General features: G+C 40.8%; 2 protein-coding genes across 4 annotated transcripts in view; one reads left to right on the forward strand and one right to left on the reverse strand.

Moving 5' to 3' along the window:
* Nucleotides 1-17,152, forward strand: IVNS1ABP (influenza virus NS1A binding protein). 3 transcript variants are annotated; one of them, XM_082765636.1, is made up of 15 exons: nucleotides 1-200; nucleotides 6,002-6,249; nucleotides 7,594-7,720; nucleotides 8,036-8,205; nucleotides 8,287-8,362; nucleotides 9,078-9,251; nucleotides 9,673-9,798; nucleotides 11,188-11,295; nucleotides 13,505-13,631; nucleotides 13,920-14,144; nucleotides 14,245-14,366; nucleotides 14,538-14,664; nucleotides 14,745-14,876; nucleotides 15,031-15,204; nucleotides 15,718-17,152. In XM_082765636.1, exons 3-15 carry the CDS (start codon nucleotides 7,610-7,612, stop codon nucleotides 15,969-15,971), a joined length of 1,926 nt encoding a protein of 641 aa, XP_082621762.1. In that variant the 5' UTR covers nucleotides 1-200; nucleotides 6,002-6,249; nucleotides 7,594-7,609; the 3' UTR covers nucleotides 15,972-17,152. The 3 variants fall into 3 exon arrangements, with proteins under 3 accessions (XP_082621762.1, XP_082621764.1, XP_082621763.1); XM_082765638.1 differs by having other exon boundaries at nucleotides 7,598-7,720; XM_082765637.1 differs by lacking the exon at nucleotides 1-200 and adding an exon at nucleotides 5,341-5,586.
* Nucleotides 17,153-17,316: 164 nt separating this feature from the next.
* Nucleotides 17,317-17,556, reverse strand: part of SWT1 (SWT1 RNA endoribonuclease homolog) — a 40,373-nt gene continuing 40,133 nt past the window's right edge. The window contains exon 20 of the mRNA XM_082765630.1: nucleotides 17,317-17,488. The gene's annotated coding sequence lies outside the window, so the exon portion shown is untranslated. The remainder of the gene's footprint in view (nucleotides 17,489-17,556) is intronic.

Here is a 17,556-nt window from a genome sequence, read left to right on the forward strand (position 1 = left end):
GCTCTTCCTGCTCCGGCGGCGGGTCCTCGGCGCCGTGCCCCGCTCCGCCTGCCGCCTGCGTTCTCCCTCGCGTTCTCCCTCCGCCGCCGCCTCACTCCGCTCCCTCTTCCTGCTGGCTGGGGCTGCGTCTCCGCCTCGGCTTCCCTCGCAGCCTGGAGCCTCCCAATATGAACGGCGTCGTCTGCGCTCAGAGGCACCAGGTGGGGCGGCGGCGGAGCGCGGGGGGCGGCGGGGGGCCGCGGCTCTTTGTTCCCGGCGCGGGGCATGGCGGCGGGCGGGGCGGGCAGCGCCGTGGGACCGGCAGGGCGAGCGGAGCCCTCCGCCTCCCCGCCGGGCCGGGGCGTTGTGCTTTTTGCAAGACGTTTCTCAAATCCCGAAGTTGCGCCGAGGAGAGGAGGCGCGATCCGCCCTCGGGCGGCGCTCCAAGGTCAGGCCGCCGCTCCGCCGCAGCCCGGCCGCCCGAGGAGAGCGCCCGGAGCCGGGCCTGGCGCGCAGCAGGTCACGGCCGGGGGCCGAGGGACGCGTGCTGCCACGGGCACGGCCGCCCGGCACCCGCATCGCTTCTGGGAGCCAGATAACGCGGCGGCACCGCGGCTGCGGGCCCGGTGGCGCTGCTGGAGGCGGGCGATAAATCAAAGCCCCTCTGGGCGTGAGCGCTCGAGGGGAGGGGGCGAGCCGCGGCAGGGCCGCCTGCCTGCAAGCGGCGGCCTCGCAGCGCCTCTGGGGCCCTTCAGGGCGGAGAACGGCCCGGCCTCGGCAGGTTCGGGGCTGCGCCCCAGACTCCCAGCAACACAAAAAGCAAATTGGTTGCGGTTCCGTGAAGGGTGAAAAAATGTTGACAAAGTGAGAGGCGAGGCAGCCGAGTTACTTACGAAGGAAGAAGGATAGCAAGGCCGAGTGGTGACAGGCTAGTGGAAATTCAGTATCATATCACTCTTTCCTTATTCGTCACAATTTGTGAAGGGGAAATCCTTTTTTTTTTTTTTTTTTTTTTTCAGTGATGGGTGTGTAGACATCACATTTATTCTTTTCCGTCAGGGATCTACAAAGTAAGGAGCTAAGCAGGATGTACTGCTGCCATGGTGAGGTTGGTTTAATATTAGAAGGTGGATTTTGTCACCACAAACCCAGCTCCTGGAGCACAGGATGCAACAGTCGGCAAATACATGCCAACTAGGAAATGGTACTTTAGCTACTGTAAATAGGTACTTTTTTTTTTTTTTTTTTTCCTCAGTTTGAGTTTTTAAGGAGTGGGGAGTGTTAAAGGCAAAAACTGCCCAGCTGGGAGGGATGCGACAACAAACAAACCCAAACAGTTTGCTGGTTGTGTGATAAACATTTGAAGAACTGTAGGAAGTGTGCTAGCAGAAATCCATGGGGGTGAGGGGTGGGAGAGTTTTAACAGACTACGTATGAGGCAGAAAGTAGACAAAGACAATGAGAACAACAAAAAAGTTTTAACAAGGAGGAATAGGAGAAGAGGAAGTGCAGAAATGGTATGGAAAAAGGAACATGAGACAGTGAAAGAGAGAGTGGCAGAAGCATGGCAGAAAAGCACTGGAAATGAGCCCTAACTGGGCAGCTGAGTGTGTTGCAGCTGAGTTGTAGTGGAAGGAGCAGTAACATTCTAGCACAAAACCTGCTTCTTGTAAATTTTTCTAAGTCTTCAAGCACGTTTGTGTATACAGAGCTCTGTAGCCTTGCTCTCTATAATACAGTACAAGTATTGCATTTTCTTGGACTACATGTAAAAGGTGTTGGAAAATGTCCATAGTACTTTCTCCTTTCCCTGCAGTCCTTAACTGGTGATAGTAAATGCTCTATCCCTTTCTCCTCACTGTGGGGACATGGGGCATGGTGTGGGTTGATTTGCAGCAAAACACATCAATGTCATTTACAGGTCACAGTTACGGACCAGACTAAATCTGTAGTGGAAAATAACCAAAAAGTAATACACAAACCAAATTTGATACATAATCTATGAGTCTTTACTTGTATTAAATCACTGGTGTAAAGAAGTTGAGTCTGTTCAGTGGTGTAAATTACATTGGCATATGTCTTAGCCCATAGTATTTTACCCAAATGCAAACCCAGATGTGAAAATATGATACGGGTAAGGGACTGTAAGTACTCATAGGTCTGACCTGTATTTCTTCTGAAGTAGGCTGTGAAAAGCAGGAAAGCCCTCAGCAAGCAGAAAACATTTAGGAACACCAACTGTGGTGTTAAATTCCATTTATGTTCCACTGCATCAACAAGTGTCAATCATTGTATCAACAGGCATCAACTTGTAATCAAAAGTTTTAAAAGTATCTCCCAAACTAAAACATTAACTGAAAAATCAATGGTTTACTGTTGAGTTGAAGAGGTAATACCTTAATATGGCAAACAATCTTGTGCAAAATTGGCATAAAGCATCGACTTCAATTTTTTAATGAAGTACTGCACATGGAAGTACCACCGGACTAGACCTAAGTTCTCAACTGGGAGGAAGAAGAAATAGCACGTGTGGTGTTTGGCCATGGACAGCCTTAGTGCCGGGACCTGCCGGCCTGGTACCTTACCCGAGGCTGCAGCACGTGCTGTCCCCAGAAGTGGCTCTGTAGAGGACAGTCCTAGATCATGGCAACGGGTTGAAGACTTCAGAGAAATTCAACAGTAATCTTAATGCAGTTTTTTTTTAATGGCTTTTTAAAATATTTTTGATGTTGCAATGTTTTCTGTGTGAGGGGATTGTAAGTACTAAACACAACCAACAAAGTAAAATGTATCAATTATGACATTTAATTGCTCTTCTAACTGCCTGACCTGATCATATTTCAGTACTGTTTGCATTGCTAGATAGGCGTAAGAGGAGAGTGCAGTGAAAGATGAGAAGACATCATTATTTAAATGAGTCTTTTGAAAATGCACCTTAAAGTGTATATGCAGTGAAATGACAAGATGAGTTTAAGAGGAGAAAGTATCTCTTCTGGGAGTCAGCTAAGTGCAGTGAACTTATAGAAAAATTTTTAGCTGAGCTGTGAATCTTCCATAAGAAGATGTACCACTGGAAATGGAGATCTCAGCCTGTGCATAGGGGTAAGTGTTCGGGCACTGCAGTTACAGGAACCCAGTGAAGTTTCAGTCGAGTGAGAAGCAGGCACCTGAGTTATGGCGTTCCTCTGCTCAGCTGCAGCAGCATGGCGGGAGTGCTTAGCAGCCTCGAGCTGGCTCCTGGCTGCGGGGTGATGCCTCCAGGCTCAGCACCAGTCAAAATCCTTAAGGCAAAAACTACAATGCAAACCCTGATCACTCGCTTCTTGCTTTGGATTAAAACTGTGTGCAGGAAATAGGCCTTCTCTCAAGAAACAATTTTCTCAAATGGAGATACCCAGTTCCTGGTTGGGAGTGCTGGTTCTGTGGCTTTAAAGTCTTTAAATGATTCCATTTTGATGGAGCTTGAAAAGTAATTTCAGAGGTATCAGACCTCATGCTTTACCTAGCTTACAGTGATCTGTGACTGTCACACTTGATTAAAAAAATAAATAAATAAATAAATAAAAATCCCAGAGAATTAAGAATAGTAATAATAATAAAAAAAATTGTGATAGTTCTGGTGACAGTTCTTGATGGTAAGCTAGAAGGGAATATAAGAAAAAATCAGAAAAACTGGTAATTAAAGGGTTACGTAAATTTCAAAGTGACCATAGAAAGGAATTTGTTTGCAGTACCTTTTTATAGCCTTTAAAGTAGAAAATGCTGTCACTTGGCTTTTTGTTGATTTTTAACTGATGAAAACAATTGTTCTACCATTGGTGTACCAGAACAGAAAGAGTGCAGAATGCAAATAACACAAGCATATTCATTAATGCTGCCTTTGAATACTAATACTAGCCATGGTTTGCATACAACAGTACTAAAACTTAGTGGCAGTAGTTAAGATGTTCAGATTCTTAGAAAATATTAGAAAATACTGCTAGGTGCATAAATGCAGAGTCTTGCATTCATGTGTGAAGGAACACTTTAAAGGACAGATCTTTTGTTTAAGTCCAGAGTTATTTTGGATGCCCTTTATAGGTCTTGAAGGTTGTAAGTGAGCACACAGGGCGAAATTGAAACACTGCCCATGAAATTAAGTTGTTCTGTTAGAACAGAACATGGCAGGACATGCCTGGAGATGCAGACAGAATGGGGATGGTTCTGGTGCTTAACTGAAAGTATTTGAATAGTTGTCGTGTAACTTGAAATATACCCAAAGCCTTGACACTGGTAATTAGCAGCAGTTCCAGTGAATATTGAACAGGGGAGTACATAATGCCAATTGCAAGCAAGCTGGAAGCCTGTTTGTCTGGATATGGGAGCAATGTACATTTAATTTGCTTTGGTAATTGTGGACCTCAGAGCAGGTGAGCAGTGCCTCGTGGTGGTCCCTGGGAGGGAAAAGGCAGGTCTAAAACCTGAAATTGCAAACTCCGAGGTCTCCTGGCTGTAACTCTTGTACATTTGAAAATAGTCGTGATGAAGCCCAACTTCTACTACTTTCTTACAACTTCTTTTGGAACTAGTTCACTGCCATACTTGTGTAGAAATAGCATCTCTGCATCTTTGAACAAGAGAATATTTCAAACGAGATGAATCTCCACGGGCAGTGTGGACACCAGGTTGTCTTTAAGAAGTGAAACTCCTTGTTTGCTTTAGAAACTGGAGATGTCTTCCCTGCTGCACCAATAAGGCAAGAAGCCTTCATTTTCTGTTGTTTGCTTTGTGTTCATGCCTTTGCTAGTGGCCAAATGTAGTTAACGCTAACTCTGGCTACCTGGCTGTCTGCTGACTGCCACGGCCTGTCCTCAGGGTTCTGGGAAGCTGATAGGGATGGGTGGAAGCAGTTTCTTTCCCTGGGGAGCTGCTGTGCTGTGGCATAATGCCCCCTGCTGTCCGGGAGGATCGGTCCTGTGCTTGGGCTGCTGCTGATGTGCTTGAAGTCCGAAGGAGGGCCAGTTCCTGACAAAATGGTCCTGGCTGTGGCTGGGCAGGAGAGCCACGGGGCTCTTTGCCTGCTCTGTAGGTGACTTTTAAGTTTTGACAAGAAAAATGGGCTGCACCTATTTTAAGGAAACCTGATTCCCAGTGCGGCATTTAATCTGTAGCTACAAATATCACTCGGGAACTGCAGCGGGGAACTCAAGTGGATAAAGTGATTGATGTTTTCCCGGGGCGGCAGCAGGGTCATGGAAAGTTCCAGAGTGGGTGGTTGTTGCCTGCTCCCTCCCTGCTGCTGCTCCTCCTCCCCTTCTCCCCTCCCCGCAAAGGCCGGCATAAACAGCCCCCACATGAAGGATCCCCCCAGAGCTACCCCGGGCTGCGGTGCCTGCGTGGGGCTTGGCTGCAGCTGACGGGTCCTGCTCGGGCGTAGTGAAGAGACTCATTATCCAAGAGGTTTTTCGTAGAAAACGGCAATTTCTGACTTTACTGTTGTTTATTTGGAAGTACCTAAGACTGGAGACATGTCCAGTCCTTTCAGACGTGTCCTTAATCCATCTTCGGTCCATTTTAGGCGTTTAGGAGAAGAAGGATACAAGTAGATAAGTATAGGAAAAGCAAAAGGTAGGAGGCATGTGGAGTGGCTTCTTTTTCTATATATGTCTAGTAGTTTTTGTTTTGTTACTTGAGAATTTGTCTTCTTGTGTAAGCAAGCAGCAATACGTAGATATAGGAAGTGCTGAAAGTCAGGATTGGTAAGGAATTGTCTGAAAATTGGATTCAGCTGTTCTAACTTTTTTTTTCTAAATACTGCTATAGCTACTATCTTGTCTCTGTGTGTGTAGGAACTGGTATGGTGCACCTGTTGTTAGACATGAGGCTGTAGTGGTGTCAATATGGAATTTCTCAGGTTGTTTTCTCTTTGTACAGAAGACTTGTTTTTGAGGCATCAGGAACTTCTGCTTTAGGAGACTAAATTTCACCAGAAATATGTGGTAGCATTATATATTGTCCTTACTTGATAATTTCTTTATTGCAGATTACGATGCACGATTATCACAGAAGAAATTCATGTCTATAGCTCTTAAGGACTTGATTACATCATCTTCAAGCCTGATAGATTTGGAATCCATATTACAGCTGCAAAGACACGTCTGTTTTTGCATTTCAACAAACATCTTCCCTATCAGAGGATACTGAAACTGAAGCGCTCTGTTTTTACACAGGGATACCATAGGAATAATTTAAGACCTCCCAGTTAAAAATTTACAGTAATATATTTGCTAGGTAAGTTAATACTGGTAGATGTGTATTCAATAATTAATAGTTTTGCTGAAATTCTGTGACTTTAAAAACTTCCTGTCCTCTTTTTTTTTTTTTTTTTTTTTTTTTTTTTTTTTTTTAATTTTAAGTTGTAACAATTGAAAATCTATGCAAATAAAAACATCTGGAAGTAGGACTATTGCCAGTTTACAGTCAAATACTTTCTGTATTAAGTGAAGTTAAAACAAGTGGAATAAAGCTAAAATTATTTGTGTGGAGCTTGCTATTATTTTTGTACTTTATTTCCAATTTTTGTATTTTGTTGGGGGTTGTTTAATCATTTACATTTTTTTTAATTTCATATGGAAATATAAATTATTGCTGACAATGTTACTAGCATTCCACATATTATTTCCTCTAAAATTGTTGAGGAAACTTTACTTTTGCATACATAGGCAACTCAAAGATTTGAGAGAGAGACAAATTCAGTATGTCATCTCAGGGTCTTATTTTAGTACTCTTAGTTAGCTTTCTATTTCTTAAGAGGACTTTAGAAAAAGTGCTTAGATTAAAAAAAAAAAAAAAAAAAAAAAAAAAGTTAAATGACTTACAAAATAGCTTTCAAGTTCAAAAGATAGATAGTTTCCTGAAGTTATTTTTCCAGTCTTGGTCCAAGTTGCATGAGGTGACATGTTTGTATATGGGTAAGATGTTCAGGGGAAGTTGCTTTAGCTTCATGAGGACTTAAAATACATGGTGGTGATACAGAATATATTTCAATCTGTCTGTTTTCTCTTATAGTTCTCAGCTACTCTGAAATATTTCAGCCATTACATTCATAAAATCAAACTTTTTTTTTTTGAATTTCTATGGCTATTTGACTTCCCTTTTTACTTTAAATTCTCAGTTTTTAGTTTTCGATGCAGCTGCGCTTTAGGTCTGTGCAGAAATAAATCTGGTCAATATGACATTTTATGCAGTGAGCAGAAAATAGCAATGAATCTTCCAGGTCTGATCTTCATAGAGGGAAATAAAGTTTCTTGCCTAATCTAGTGGTTTCCAGTTTGCTCACAGAGAGCAAGCACAGGTTCAGCATCTGTTGGTACCTGCGGATGGGATGTGGAAAAGTTGAAAGGGAAAAAAAAGTTGTGGAGCATCTCATTTTGAAAAATCAATAATCTGGGCAATCCAAAGTATTGTTGTTAACACAGTCATCAGCAGTTGTACTCTTGTAGTTTTTTTTTTTTTTTTTTGAGGTGGATGTTCTTTTGAGAAAGTTCTTATGAATGTTTGCAAGTGATGTGTTAATTGTACTTCTATATGGAAGCAAAATGTTATATCTGAAAATGATACACATTCTGTTCTCAGCCAGACCAACTCCAAAATGATTCCTAATGGATATTTGATGTTTGAAGATGAAAATTTCATCGAGTCATCTGTTGCCAAACTAAATGCCTTACGTAAAAGTGGTCAGTTCTGCGATGTCCGACTCCAGGTAACTTTTTTCCTCTCAAGTATTATGGTTGAATATGTTTTTTCATTATGTTTTGTAGTACTATATATATATATTTCTGGAAAATCCATATTTAAAAAAAAGAAACAGATACTACTTTGAGAGAAGCACCATACATCACCTGAAAAAACTCATTAGTGTTGTAAGTTGAAGGCAGTATTGATTACTATTGATCAATAAATTGATTTGAATCGTGCCATTCACTTGGGAAGGTCTTTATACTGTGTTACAATATAAATATATTTCTTTTAGAAAATCTTACAACCCTGTGGATTTTCATCTGTTTTTTAAATAAAGGTGTGTGGACATGAGATGTTGGCGCACAGAGCTGTGCTGGCTTGCTGCAGTCCCTACCTGTTTGAAATCTTCAATAGTGATAGTGATTCTCATGGAATTTCCCATGTCAAATTCGATGATCTCAATCCAGATGCTGTTGAAGTTCTGTTGAACTATGCCTATACTGCTCAGTAAGTACTTTTCTGAGAAATGAGGGCAAGTTTTAATTATAAAGAATCAAAGTAATGAAGTTACGTTTCTTTCTTCAATAGGTTAAAAGCTGATAAAGAACTTGTGAAAGATGTATACTCAGCAGCAAAGAAGTTGAAGATGGAGAGAGTTAAGCAGGTACAGTTCTCAGCTCTTCCAGAGGTCTGTTCCGTTTTCTCAGTCAGACAGTGTTACGCTTTTTGGTGGTAGTGAGACTAAAAAATTCTGTGGAAAAAGTGCTTAGCGGGTAAGCTTTTGCACAGTGTTAATTTGAGTGACATCAGCATGTATTGCTTCAGTTTGTGTTATCCTTGTGCTGAAGGGCTCTCTGAAGCTGTTTCTCTTTGTGCACATGTGTAAGTAAAATGGCTTATGAATCTTAGCTGGTTAATTACCTTAAGGTTCATGGGAGCACTGATGTGCTTGGTTGTTTTCAGGGGGGCATAATTGGCTCTGTAAATCTGTGGCAGTGGTACGTGAAAAAGAAGTAACACACACACTGCAGAACCTAAGTTTTGAGCTTGGTTTCCAAAATGCTCGCTCTTGCTGAAAATGGGGATACCTTTGACAAGGCAATTGGGATTTGTATCTGTATTTTTGAACAGATTTGCGAAGAAACACATACATGTAAGTAGAAGAAAGTCCTACACATATAAAAGCTAATGTATGCATATTCTTATGGAAGGTGACATTTCATTTATAGCAGCTAGTGCGGGGAGATGACAACAGACAAACAGTCACTGTTCTGCAGTTAAAAAAAAAAAAAAAAATTGTTTCTGTGTTGGGGTGGATAATACATATAAAATACATATAAAAAGTGTGTAAATTAAGATGCAGCTTCCTGTCTTAAAAGGTTTGTGGTGACTACTTGCTCTCCAAGATGGATGTTCAGAGCTGCATCTCTTACCGAAATTTTGGAAGTTCTATGGGAGACTCACGTTTGTTGAACAAGATTGATGGCTACATTCAGGAACATCTTTTGCAGATTTCAGAACAGGAGGAATTTCTCAAACTTCCACGGTTAAAGGTTAGCTGAAGTTTGTAGACTTACTTTTGGTATGGGACAGCAGGCAATGTGAAGGGAGTTAGAAATCACCTTTACAAAAAGTAATCCAAGGAACAAATGTAAAGTTTTCCTGCTCCCAAAAGGGAAGCCATAGTATGCTGAGTTTTTTTTTAAAAAAACAACATGAACATTCTGTATAATATTCATGCTAATGTGCAACTTGACTGTAGAGCAGTCAAGTACAGCTGAGTACAACTGCAGTTGTACTTCAATGTGCTTACTAGTTTCTACTGCACAAACCAAAAGCTCCTGCTGCCTTCTAGCTCCACTGAAAAGCAGGAGTAATGCTCACTACATCAGGTACAGTATGCTGCAAATAAAAGGGTAAAACCCACGGAGTAAGTCATTCAGTAATTCACTTCCCTTCCTCTTCTATTTCAAGCTTGAAGTAATGCTTGAAGACAATGTTGGCCTACCTAGCAATGGCAAATTATACACAAAGGTAATCAACTGGGTACAGCGCAGCATCTGGGAGAATGGAGACAGCCTGGAAGATCTAATGGAAGAGGTTAGTCTTTAAGAAAATGGGATTAAACATCATTGTCTTTTTTTTTTTTAATATTAAAAAAAATCAGTATGAAGGATGATCCCTTTTTCTTTTTTTTCCACTTTTTTTAACTATGACCCTAAAGAATTTAAATTTTACTGTAGGTACCCCTAAGCTGAGAAACTGGGGGGGTGTTCAGGTGAGCTGAATGAACTGTTCAGTCTGGTCTTCCGCTTTCCTTTTTTGCTCACTATGTGCTGTATAGAAATCTCAGAAGTGGCATGTATCTTGCTTTAGAACTGGGGAGGTGGTACTGAAACTTGCTGTAGATTCTTGATGTTTTCCTTTGCAGGTTTTACTTGTAAATGCAAAGTAGGTAAAAGCTTCTAATGGTTGTTCCTCCCCATTGATTTATCTCCCCATAGGTTTATTAACAAAACTAGGATACCAAGGCTGAAGAACCAAGAAGAAACCTCAAGTGTATTGACACGTACAGAAGCAGCAGTCCTGCCCCAGTTCTCCTAAGAAAATCCGCTGTGGGCAGAGAACGATGATGATGATTTAATGGTGTTTACTTACTCCTTTACAGGATATATTATTTTAAAAGTTGTGTGTTATTAAATGGCTTTACTCATGAATAATAATATTAGATCTAACCTGGGCAGTTTTTAATGGAAAAATTGGTGGGGAATCGAAATTTCTAATTGGCTAGAAAAAATGGGCTTTAGAAATAGACACCAAACATCAGAATTTTCCCAGCCTGTTACTACAGGCACAGTAAATCTTCAGAAACACTTGTATAGGCAAAAGTACATGTTGATAACTGTCATACCTTCTTGAGTGTATGTTTCCACTTGGAATAACTAATTAATTTTAAGTTTTGATCATGTTGAAATTCAGATGCATTTCATTGAAACGGTTGCATCTGATGTTTAGACGTGGACAACAGTTTCTTCCAGAGCTTAAATTTGTGTTGTCTTCCCTCATCCCCATACCTTTCTTTTAGAGTCCACTGTTGGCTTCCCTTAACTCTTTCTGGTCAACATAAATATGTGTATTTTTCAAAGCAGAAAACTTGTTTGCGGGGATAACAAAAATGCTTGCATGAGATTGTGAATTTGTGTAATTCTGCAAATTAATGTACCTCTTGCTTGTCTAATGTTTCTGTGCTGGAAAAAACAGTAGAAGTCCTTGGAAACTGAAGATTTCTTTCAAGCTGAGAAAGTAAGGAACCTTCATCCAATGTTTGAAGATTGCCACCATGACATCTGCTTCTTTTTAGTTTTGTCATTCTGCTAGATTGAGATGAGATGACAAGAAGTATGCTGGCGACTGCCTTTTGTAATCTGCCTGTAGCTAAGTAATAATGGAGACAGTAGCCACATGGGTATTCTGTTGTTGTTTTTGCAGGTTCAAACGCTGTACTACTCAGCTGATCACAAGCTGCTTGATGGAAATCTGCTAGATGGACAGGCTGAGGTGTATGGCAGTGATGATGACCACATTCAGTTTGTGCAGGTACAACTTGCAGAGAGTCCGAGGTAACCTCAGATAGACCGGAGCAGTTCACGGCAACCTGAAGTCCTGTATCCTGTAGCAGAGGAAGCAGCAGTAGTTTTAATGGTGAAATATGTGACAAGAAAGCGTGTCTTTCTCAAAACTGCTGGACGCAATGATTTAGTTCTGATTGCTGTCAATGTCAATGATTACTGTCAGTTTATCAGCAGACTGACTCAAAGTGAGCCTTTGCAACATGAAGTGCTTTAGGTTTGACTTCTAAATAAATCTTAGGCTGTTAAAAGGAGGAAATGGTAGAGAAGCAGTCAGCTGTAGCAGATCAGTTGTAGTGTAGTAGAAATGTAGACGAAATCATCTCCAAGAGACCGAAAAGAATCGTGGACTGACTGCTTGGCTTGCAGTTTTCCTGTTCATGAGAATGACTTATGCATCTGTTAAGATTTTGGCACAGAAAAAGATTCCAGACATAAGTTCTATTCTTTCAGCTGCCAGCATCCATTTCTTTTGTTCAGCTGTATTGGTAATGTGCAAGAGAGATTTCAAAAAATACATCTGTATATAATTTCTGAGCCAGAGAGAGAGCTGATGCTTTGACTGTCTTGTGTTTTTTGATTTTTTTTGTTTGTTTTGTTGAGATTTTTTTTTTTTTTTTTTTTTTTACTTCCAGCTAAATATGGTACTGATTCTCAGCTCCTGAAAAACACGTGGCTCAGGACAATGGAGACTATTTAAGAAACAAACAAAAAAATAAACAAAGGCTAATAATAAATAATAAATGTAAACTATCAGTTGCTTTATCCAAATATAGTTTGTTTAAATTCACTGAGCTAAAAGTATGTGTGTTTTAATTCATAAGTGATGTGTGCAAGTATATATTACTTGAAATTTTTTGCAGATGGTTATGTAAAATACTTCCATCTTGTAATGTGGATTTTAGAAGTGAAGAGAGATGAAAATGCAGCCAGATAATATTCTACTTGTAATTCTTCTTAGCAAACCCTCACAGATTTCACCACCTTTCGATGCTATTCCTTATAGTAGTTAAAAGCTAAGAGGTGAACTTGCAAAAATTTCTTCTTCAGAAATGAGGCCAAAGAGCCCTCAACTTCTTTTTAAAATCCTTTTTGATAACTGGAATTAACAATTTCAGAAATTTGCATCCAGCTTTTGAAAAGTCAGGCAGTCGAGAGAACACCAAAAGCCCACAGACAATGGGTCTGGAGAATTGGTCAGTAATTTTAAAACTTCTGAATTACAGATGTTTTTTGCAATGTCAGTGACTGTTGAGGTAGTTCAAGAATAAAATAATAAGCTTTTTAACTAAATGAAGATTCAGAAACAAAAATGCTATCCACAAATGAATTGGTTTTCATGCAAAACTGAGTGTAGCTGTCAAACTCTGTGTAAGGTTATCTATGAGTTAGATGGTGTATTCTGGAAATCTTATGACAGTTTCCATAGAAATCAGACTCCAGGGAACTGTGCAGGCACTGTAAATTTTCGTCCTGTGGTTATAATGTCTTCTTAACAAAACAGAATTTTAACCTCTCTTTTGGTTCTTCTGATTCAGAAAAAGCCTGCATATAACCTAACGAGCTGTCTCTGAAATGTGAAATTTTGGCTTTTCTTAGTTTAGCAAAATAATGTGAACTACAGTATAAATTTAATTGAAGAAGAAAAGAGAGCAGTAATCTCCTGTTAGTGGGAAGTATCAAGGGAGTAAAATCCAAGAAATGGCTAGTCGGAACACAGAGAGGAACTGAACTGAAATTAATTCATCTTCAGGGAATGAAGAGAATAGTTAATTCACTTCTGAAAAGGTTTATACAGTTAACTCAAATTCCAGAAGCAGAGTTCAAGTGTAGCTTCTACTTTGTAAATCTTTTTTTTTCCAAATAGATGGAGGTTTTTCCTTAGCCTTGAAAAACCTGATAGTAATGCATATTCTTATCCAGGAATTTGGAATGATTTCTAGTCATACACCAGCAGTACAAAGGTGCAATCAGAGGATGAAATGAGTACTGAGCTAAGATATAGGGTTTTGGCTACTGTTGTTGAGTATGCAGTGGTAGGTGGGCTATACATGATACTCTGTGGAGGTGGTAGCTGAAGCGTTCTCTTGAATAGTTATGTGTTAGCTCAGGGAAGCAAAGGTAGAAAGAGGAGTAGTCTCTGGATAGGTTTCTGTAGCTGCCTTTTGATTTTGCAGAAGAAGCCACCACGTGAGAATGATCACAAGCAGATAAGTAGCAGCTCCTCTGGAAGTCTTTCTCCAAGTGCTACTGTTCAGAGTCCTAAACATGAATGGAAAATCATTGCTTCAGAGAAAACTTCCAGTGAGTATCTGAGGAGGCAGGGGAGTTGTCTAAAGATGCATCTGGTGTTACGTACCCATCACCTCTCACCCTCAAGGGTTTCCTTCAACATCTCTAAGCAGCACTTTTTCTTACTGATGATACGCTAATTTGTGGGATGTTTTTAAAATAATTGGGGCCAAGCTGGGATCACCAGTGTTTTGATCCCATGTCCACAGGGCCATCAGAAATCCTGTGTTGTGTATAATTTGACCCAGAAAGTTCCAAGTCATTCGTATCGGTCTTCTTTCCTGTTCTCCTGACTTACAGGTAATACCTACCTGTGTCTCGCTGTTCTGGACGGCGTGCTGTGCGTGATATTCCTGCATGGCCGCAACAGCCCTCAGAGCTCTCCCACAAGCACACCACGACTGCTGAAGAGTCTGAGCTTTGAGCTTCAGCCAAACGATGTGATAGAGAAGCCCATGTCTCCTATGCAGTATGCTCGGTCTGGGTTGGGCACAGCTGAACTGAACGGCAAGCTGATCGCTGCAGGTAAGAGAATGAATAACAGTTCTTTAAAGCAGCTCCCTCAATTTGTAAGGGGTGCAATTGGTCTTTGGAAGTTTGATACCATTTAAACTCTTGATTTTAGGTGGATATAACAGAGAGGAATGCTTGCGCACAGTGGAATGCTATGATCCACAGAAGGACGCTTGGACTTTCATTGCACCTATGAGAACACCGAGAGCTCGGTTCCAGATGGCAGTTTTAATGGTGTGTGGAGATCAGATAATATGTTGAGATTATGTAAACATAGATGGGACAAATATTGGAAACCTTATATAACCATAATACAAGTTGCTTAATTGAATTTACGAGCTTACTAAAGTGGTAATGTTTTGAGTTGACCACTTGTATGTGAAAGTACTCATTTTTTCCATGTAGGGGCAGCTGTATGTTGTGGGTGGGTCAAATGGCCACTCAGATGACTTGAGCTGTGGAGAAATGTATGAGCCAGAAATAGATGATTGGACTCCTGTTCCAGAACTGAGAACCAATCGTTGCAATGCAGGTAACACATCTGCAGCTGATCAGCTGTTATTTTCTTTATTAATTTATTAGCTTACGTATTATTCTTTCCTATATGAATAGGAGTATGTGCCCTGAATGGAAAACTTTACATTGTTGGTGGTTCAGATCCTTATGGCCAAAAGGGACTTAAGAACTGTGATGTGTTTGATCCTCTAACAAAATCGTGGACAAGTTGTGCTCCACTTAATGTCCGTAAGTCTGCTGTGCGATTTGGGAGGGAGGGGAAAAAGGGCAGTTGCAAACCCATGGATTCTAAACAAAAAAGCTGGATAAGTTTCAGCTACTGTGGCAAGTTATTAGTGCACTACTTCTGTGCTGGGCTGTAACTCGTGGTGTTTGGTTACAGGGAGACATCAGTCTGCAGTGTGTGAGCTCGGTGGGTATTTGTACATAATTGGGGGAGCAGAATCGTGGAACTGCCTGAGCAGTGTGGAGCGTTACAATCCGGAGAACGATACCTGGACTTTGATTGCACCCATGAACATGGCTCGACGGGGAGCTGGGGTGGCTGTTCACGATGGTAGGCTTCCGCGATCTTACACAGCCTCTTATGCTTAATGAATTTTTCATGTTGAGCTACAGTGAAAGTAGAACACAAAGGTGTGTTCCTTTGTATTCTAATAAAGGGAGGAAACGATACAGGAAGAACTTGGTTTATGCCTTCAATTATTTAAAAACTGTAACCATCATAACAAAAAGCTCTTATTTTGGGAGCATCTCCCCCAGCCCTTTTTTCTTCTCTCACTCTCTCCTCCTTTTCTCCCCACCCCCACACCAAACATCACCCTTGCAGCTTGCAGAGCTGCACCTGTTTGAATTTGGGCTTTGGAAATTATTTCAGACCAATCAGCCCTAATGATCAGAAGAGCTCAGTAGGGTGGTGCTGTAACTCCAGACCTTGAAAAAAGCAAGTTTCTGCCAGGAAACCCTTACGTTCCTTCGCTCTGGCTTGGTCTTCCAGGAAAGGAAGGCTGTGTTTGGAAGTACAGTGGGTGCTTAGCAGTGAAACACCTATTTTGTCTCTTTTTCATAGGAAAACTCTTTGTTGGTGGAGGCTTTGATGGCTCCCATGCAGTGAGCTGTGTGGAGATGTATGACCCTGCTAAAAACGAGTGGAAGATGATGGGAAATATGACTACTCCGAGAAGCAATGCTGGCATCACAACGGTGGCAAACACTATTTATGCAGTTGGGGGATTTGATGGCAACGAATTTTTGAACACAATTGAAGTCTACAATCCAGAAACAAATGAATGGAGCCCCTACACGAAAATTTACAAGTTTTAGATGAATTAAATTACCTTTTCAAACTAACAGGCTTAGTGATGTAATTGTGTTTTAGTAGAGGTACACTTGTGAATAGGGTTGGGGAGGGCATAGATGTTGCCAACAGCAACACAGAGCTTTTGCATATTGCATATTAATGTGCTGTACATATTTGTTTTGGAAAGAATATCAAGATGAAGGGTTTTTTGTGTATTTTAGAACTTTGTTTCAGGGTGGTGTTTTTTTGTTTTTTTCAAGACTTTGACGATAGTGCAAGAGAAACTAGATGGAGCATATCATTTCAGGAGCTTCCCCCAGTGTTTGTTTTTGTCACTTTGCACATTAAATGATGTTTTCTTTTCTGTACAATGTGTTCTTGGGGCAGGAAGTGTGAGGTTTATGGGGGATCCTTTTTTCATCAGGCCTTGTTTTCTTCAGTAACTGGAACAGTCTGTAACAAGAAGCCTTATTTAAATAGATATAATGGCTATTTTTTTTATTAAAAAAGCTGACATGCCTGCCAATACCTTATCTTTTATGATTGCCTTTTTATAACAGTTTTTATATACTCAACAGAGTATTTTATCTGTTGAAATGAAAACGGCAGATAAATGGACAACCTTGGAGTTCATAGAGACTGAGTGGGACTGCAATTTACCACTGTACTTGAGCTTCTGAGCTTTTGCCTCTGCTACAATATTGCAACTTAGTAGGCAACACTTTCATTAGATCCAAATGGAGTTTCTGAACATAACATAGCTGTGACTTTCTAGCATGGGAAAATTATTTTGGCTCCAAATATTTTGACAAAAACATAGAGGGTGCTTTCTGTACAGCAGTTTTGTTACTAGGGTTGACCTAACATTTGTAAAACAAACTTAAGTGTGGGGTTTTTCTCATGTTTTTTAAACTCTTCCAAGTTGGCAATGACAATATATTCATCTGATTAGTAACTGTTTTATTTTTCTAATATTACAAACTGAAAAGGTGATAGAACACCGATAACTTGACTTCATATGTACTCATAGTGCTATGTTTTAGTTCACTTTCTCTACTCATATGGATAAAATGTTGGTTTGGATGACTTGGTGTCTAACGTGTAGTGCTGCACATCTAAACTCCTGGTGCCAAAACTAGCACTTAACTGCTTGCTGCTGATGCAAACACATTAAAGGTACCTTCTGGGAAATCCTTGCACCACCCGCTTCCTGTGCTGTGTCTTGGTGTTCATTTCTTTAATGAGACAGTTTACAAAAAACTTACACCAGTGAAACGGGAGTTTCAGATGCATATAGGCTTCAGGCAAGCAATATAGGTTATTTAACTGAACGGCTGCAGCTCAGCCTTTGGGGGGTGAAGGGCTGTGTACTCCACTTGCCTGTGGTTGGAGATCCCTGAGCTCCTGGGTGCAGACACCAAGGCCTGGCTCACCACATCCAGCTGCTGCCCCTGGTTTTGAGAAAGTGCTGCTCCTACTAGGGGCCATGTGACTTGAAGTAGGGTGGTACTGAAGGTGATATGAGAAACTGGTCCTGTGTCTGAAACATTTAAAAGAAACTTCATTTAGGTGTGTTCCTGAGCGTTAAGCAAGTAGGTGTAGGAAATA

This window comes from Aythya marila (genome assembly GCF_965140915.1).
Source record: "Aythya marila genome assembly, chromosome: 8".
In the NCBI taxonomy this organism is placed as follows: domain Eukaryota; kingdom Metazoa; phylum Chordata; class Aves; order Anseriformes; family Anatidae; genus Aythya; species Aythya marila.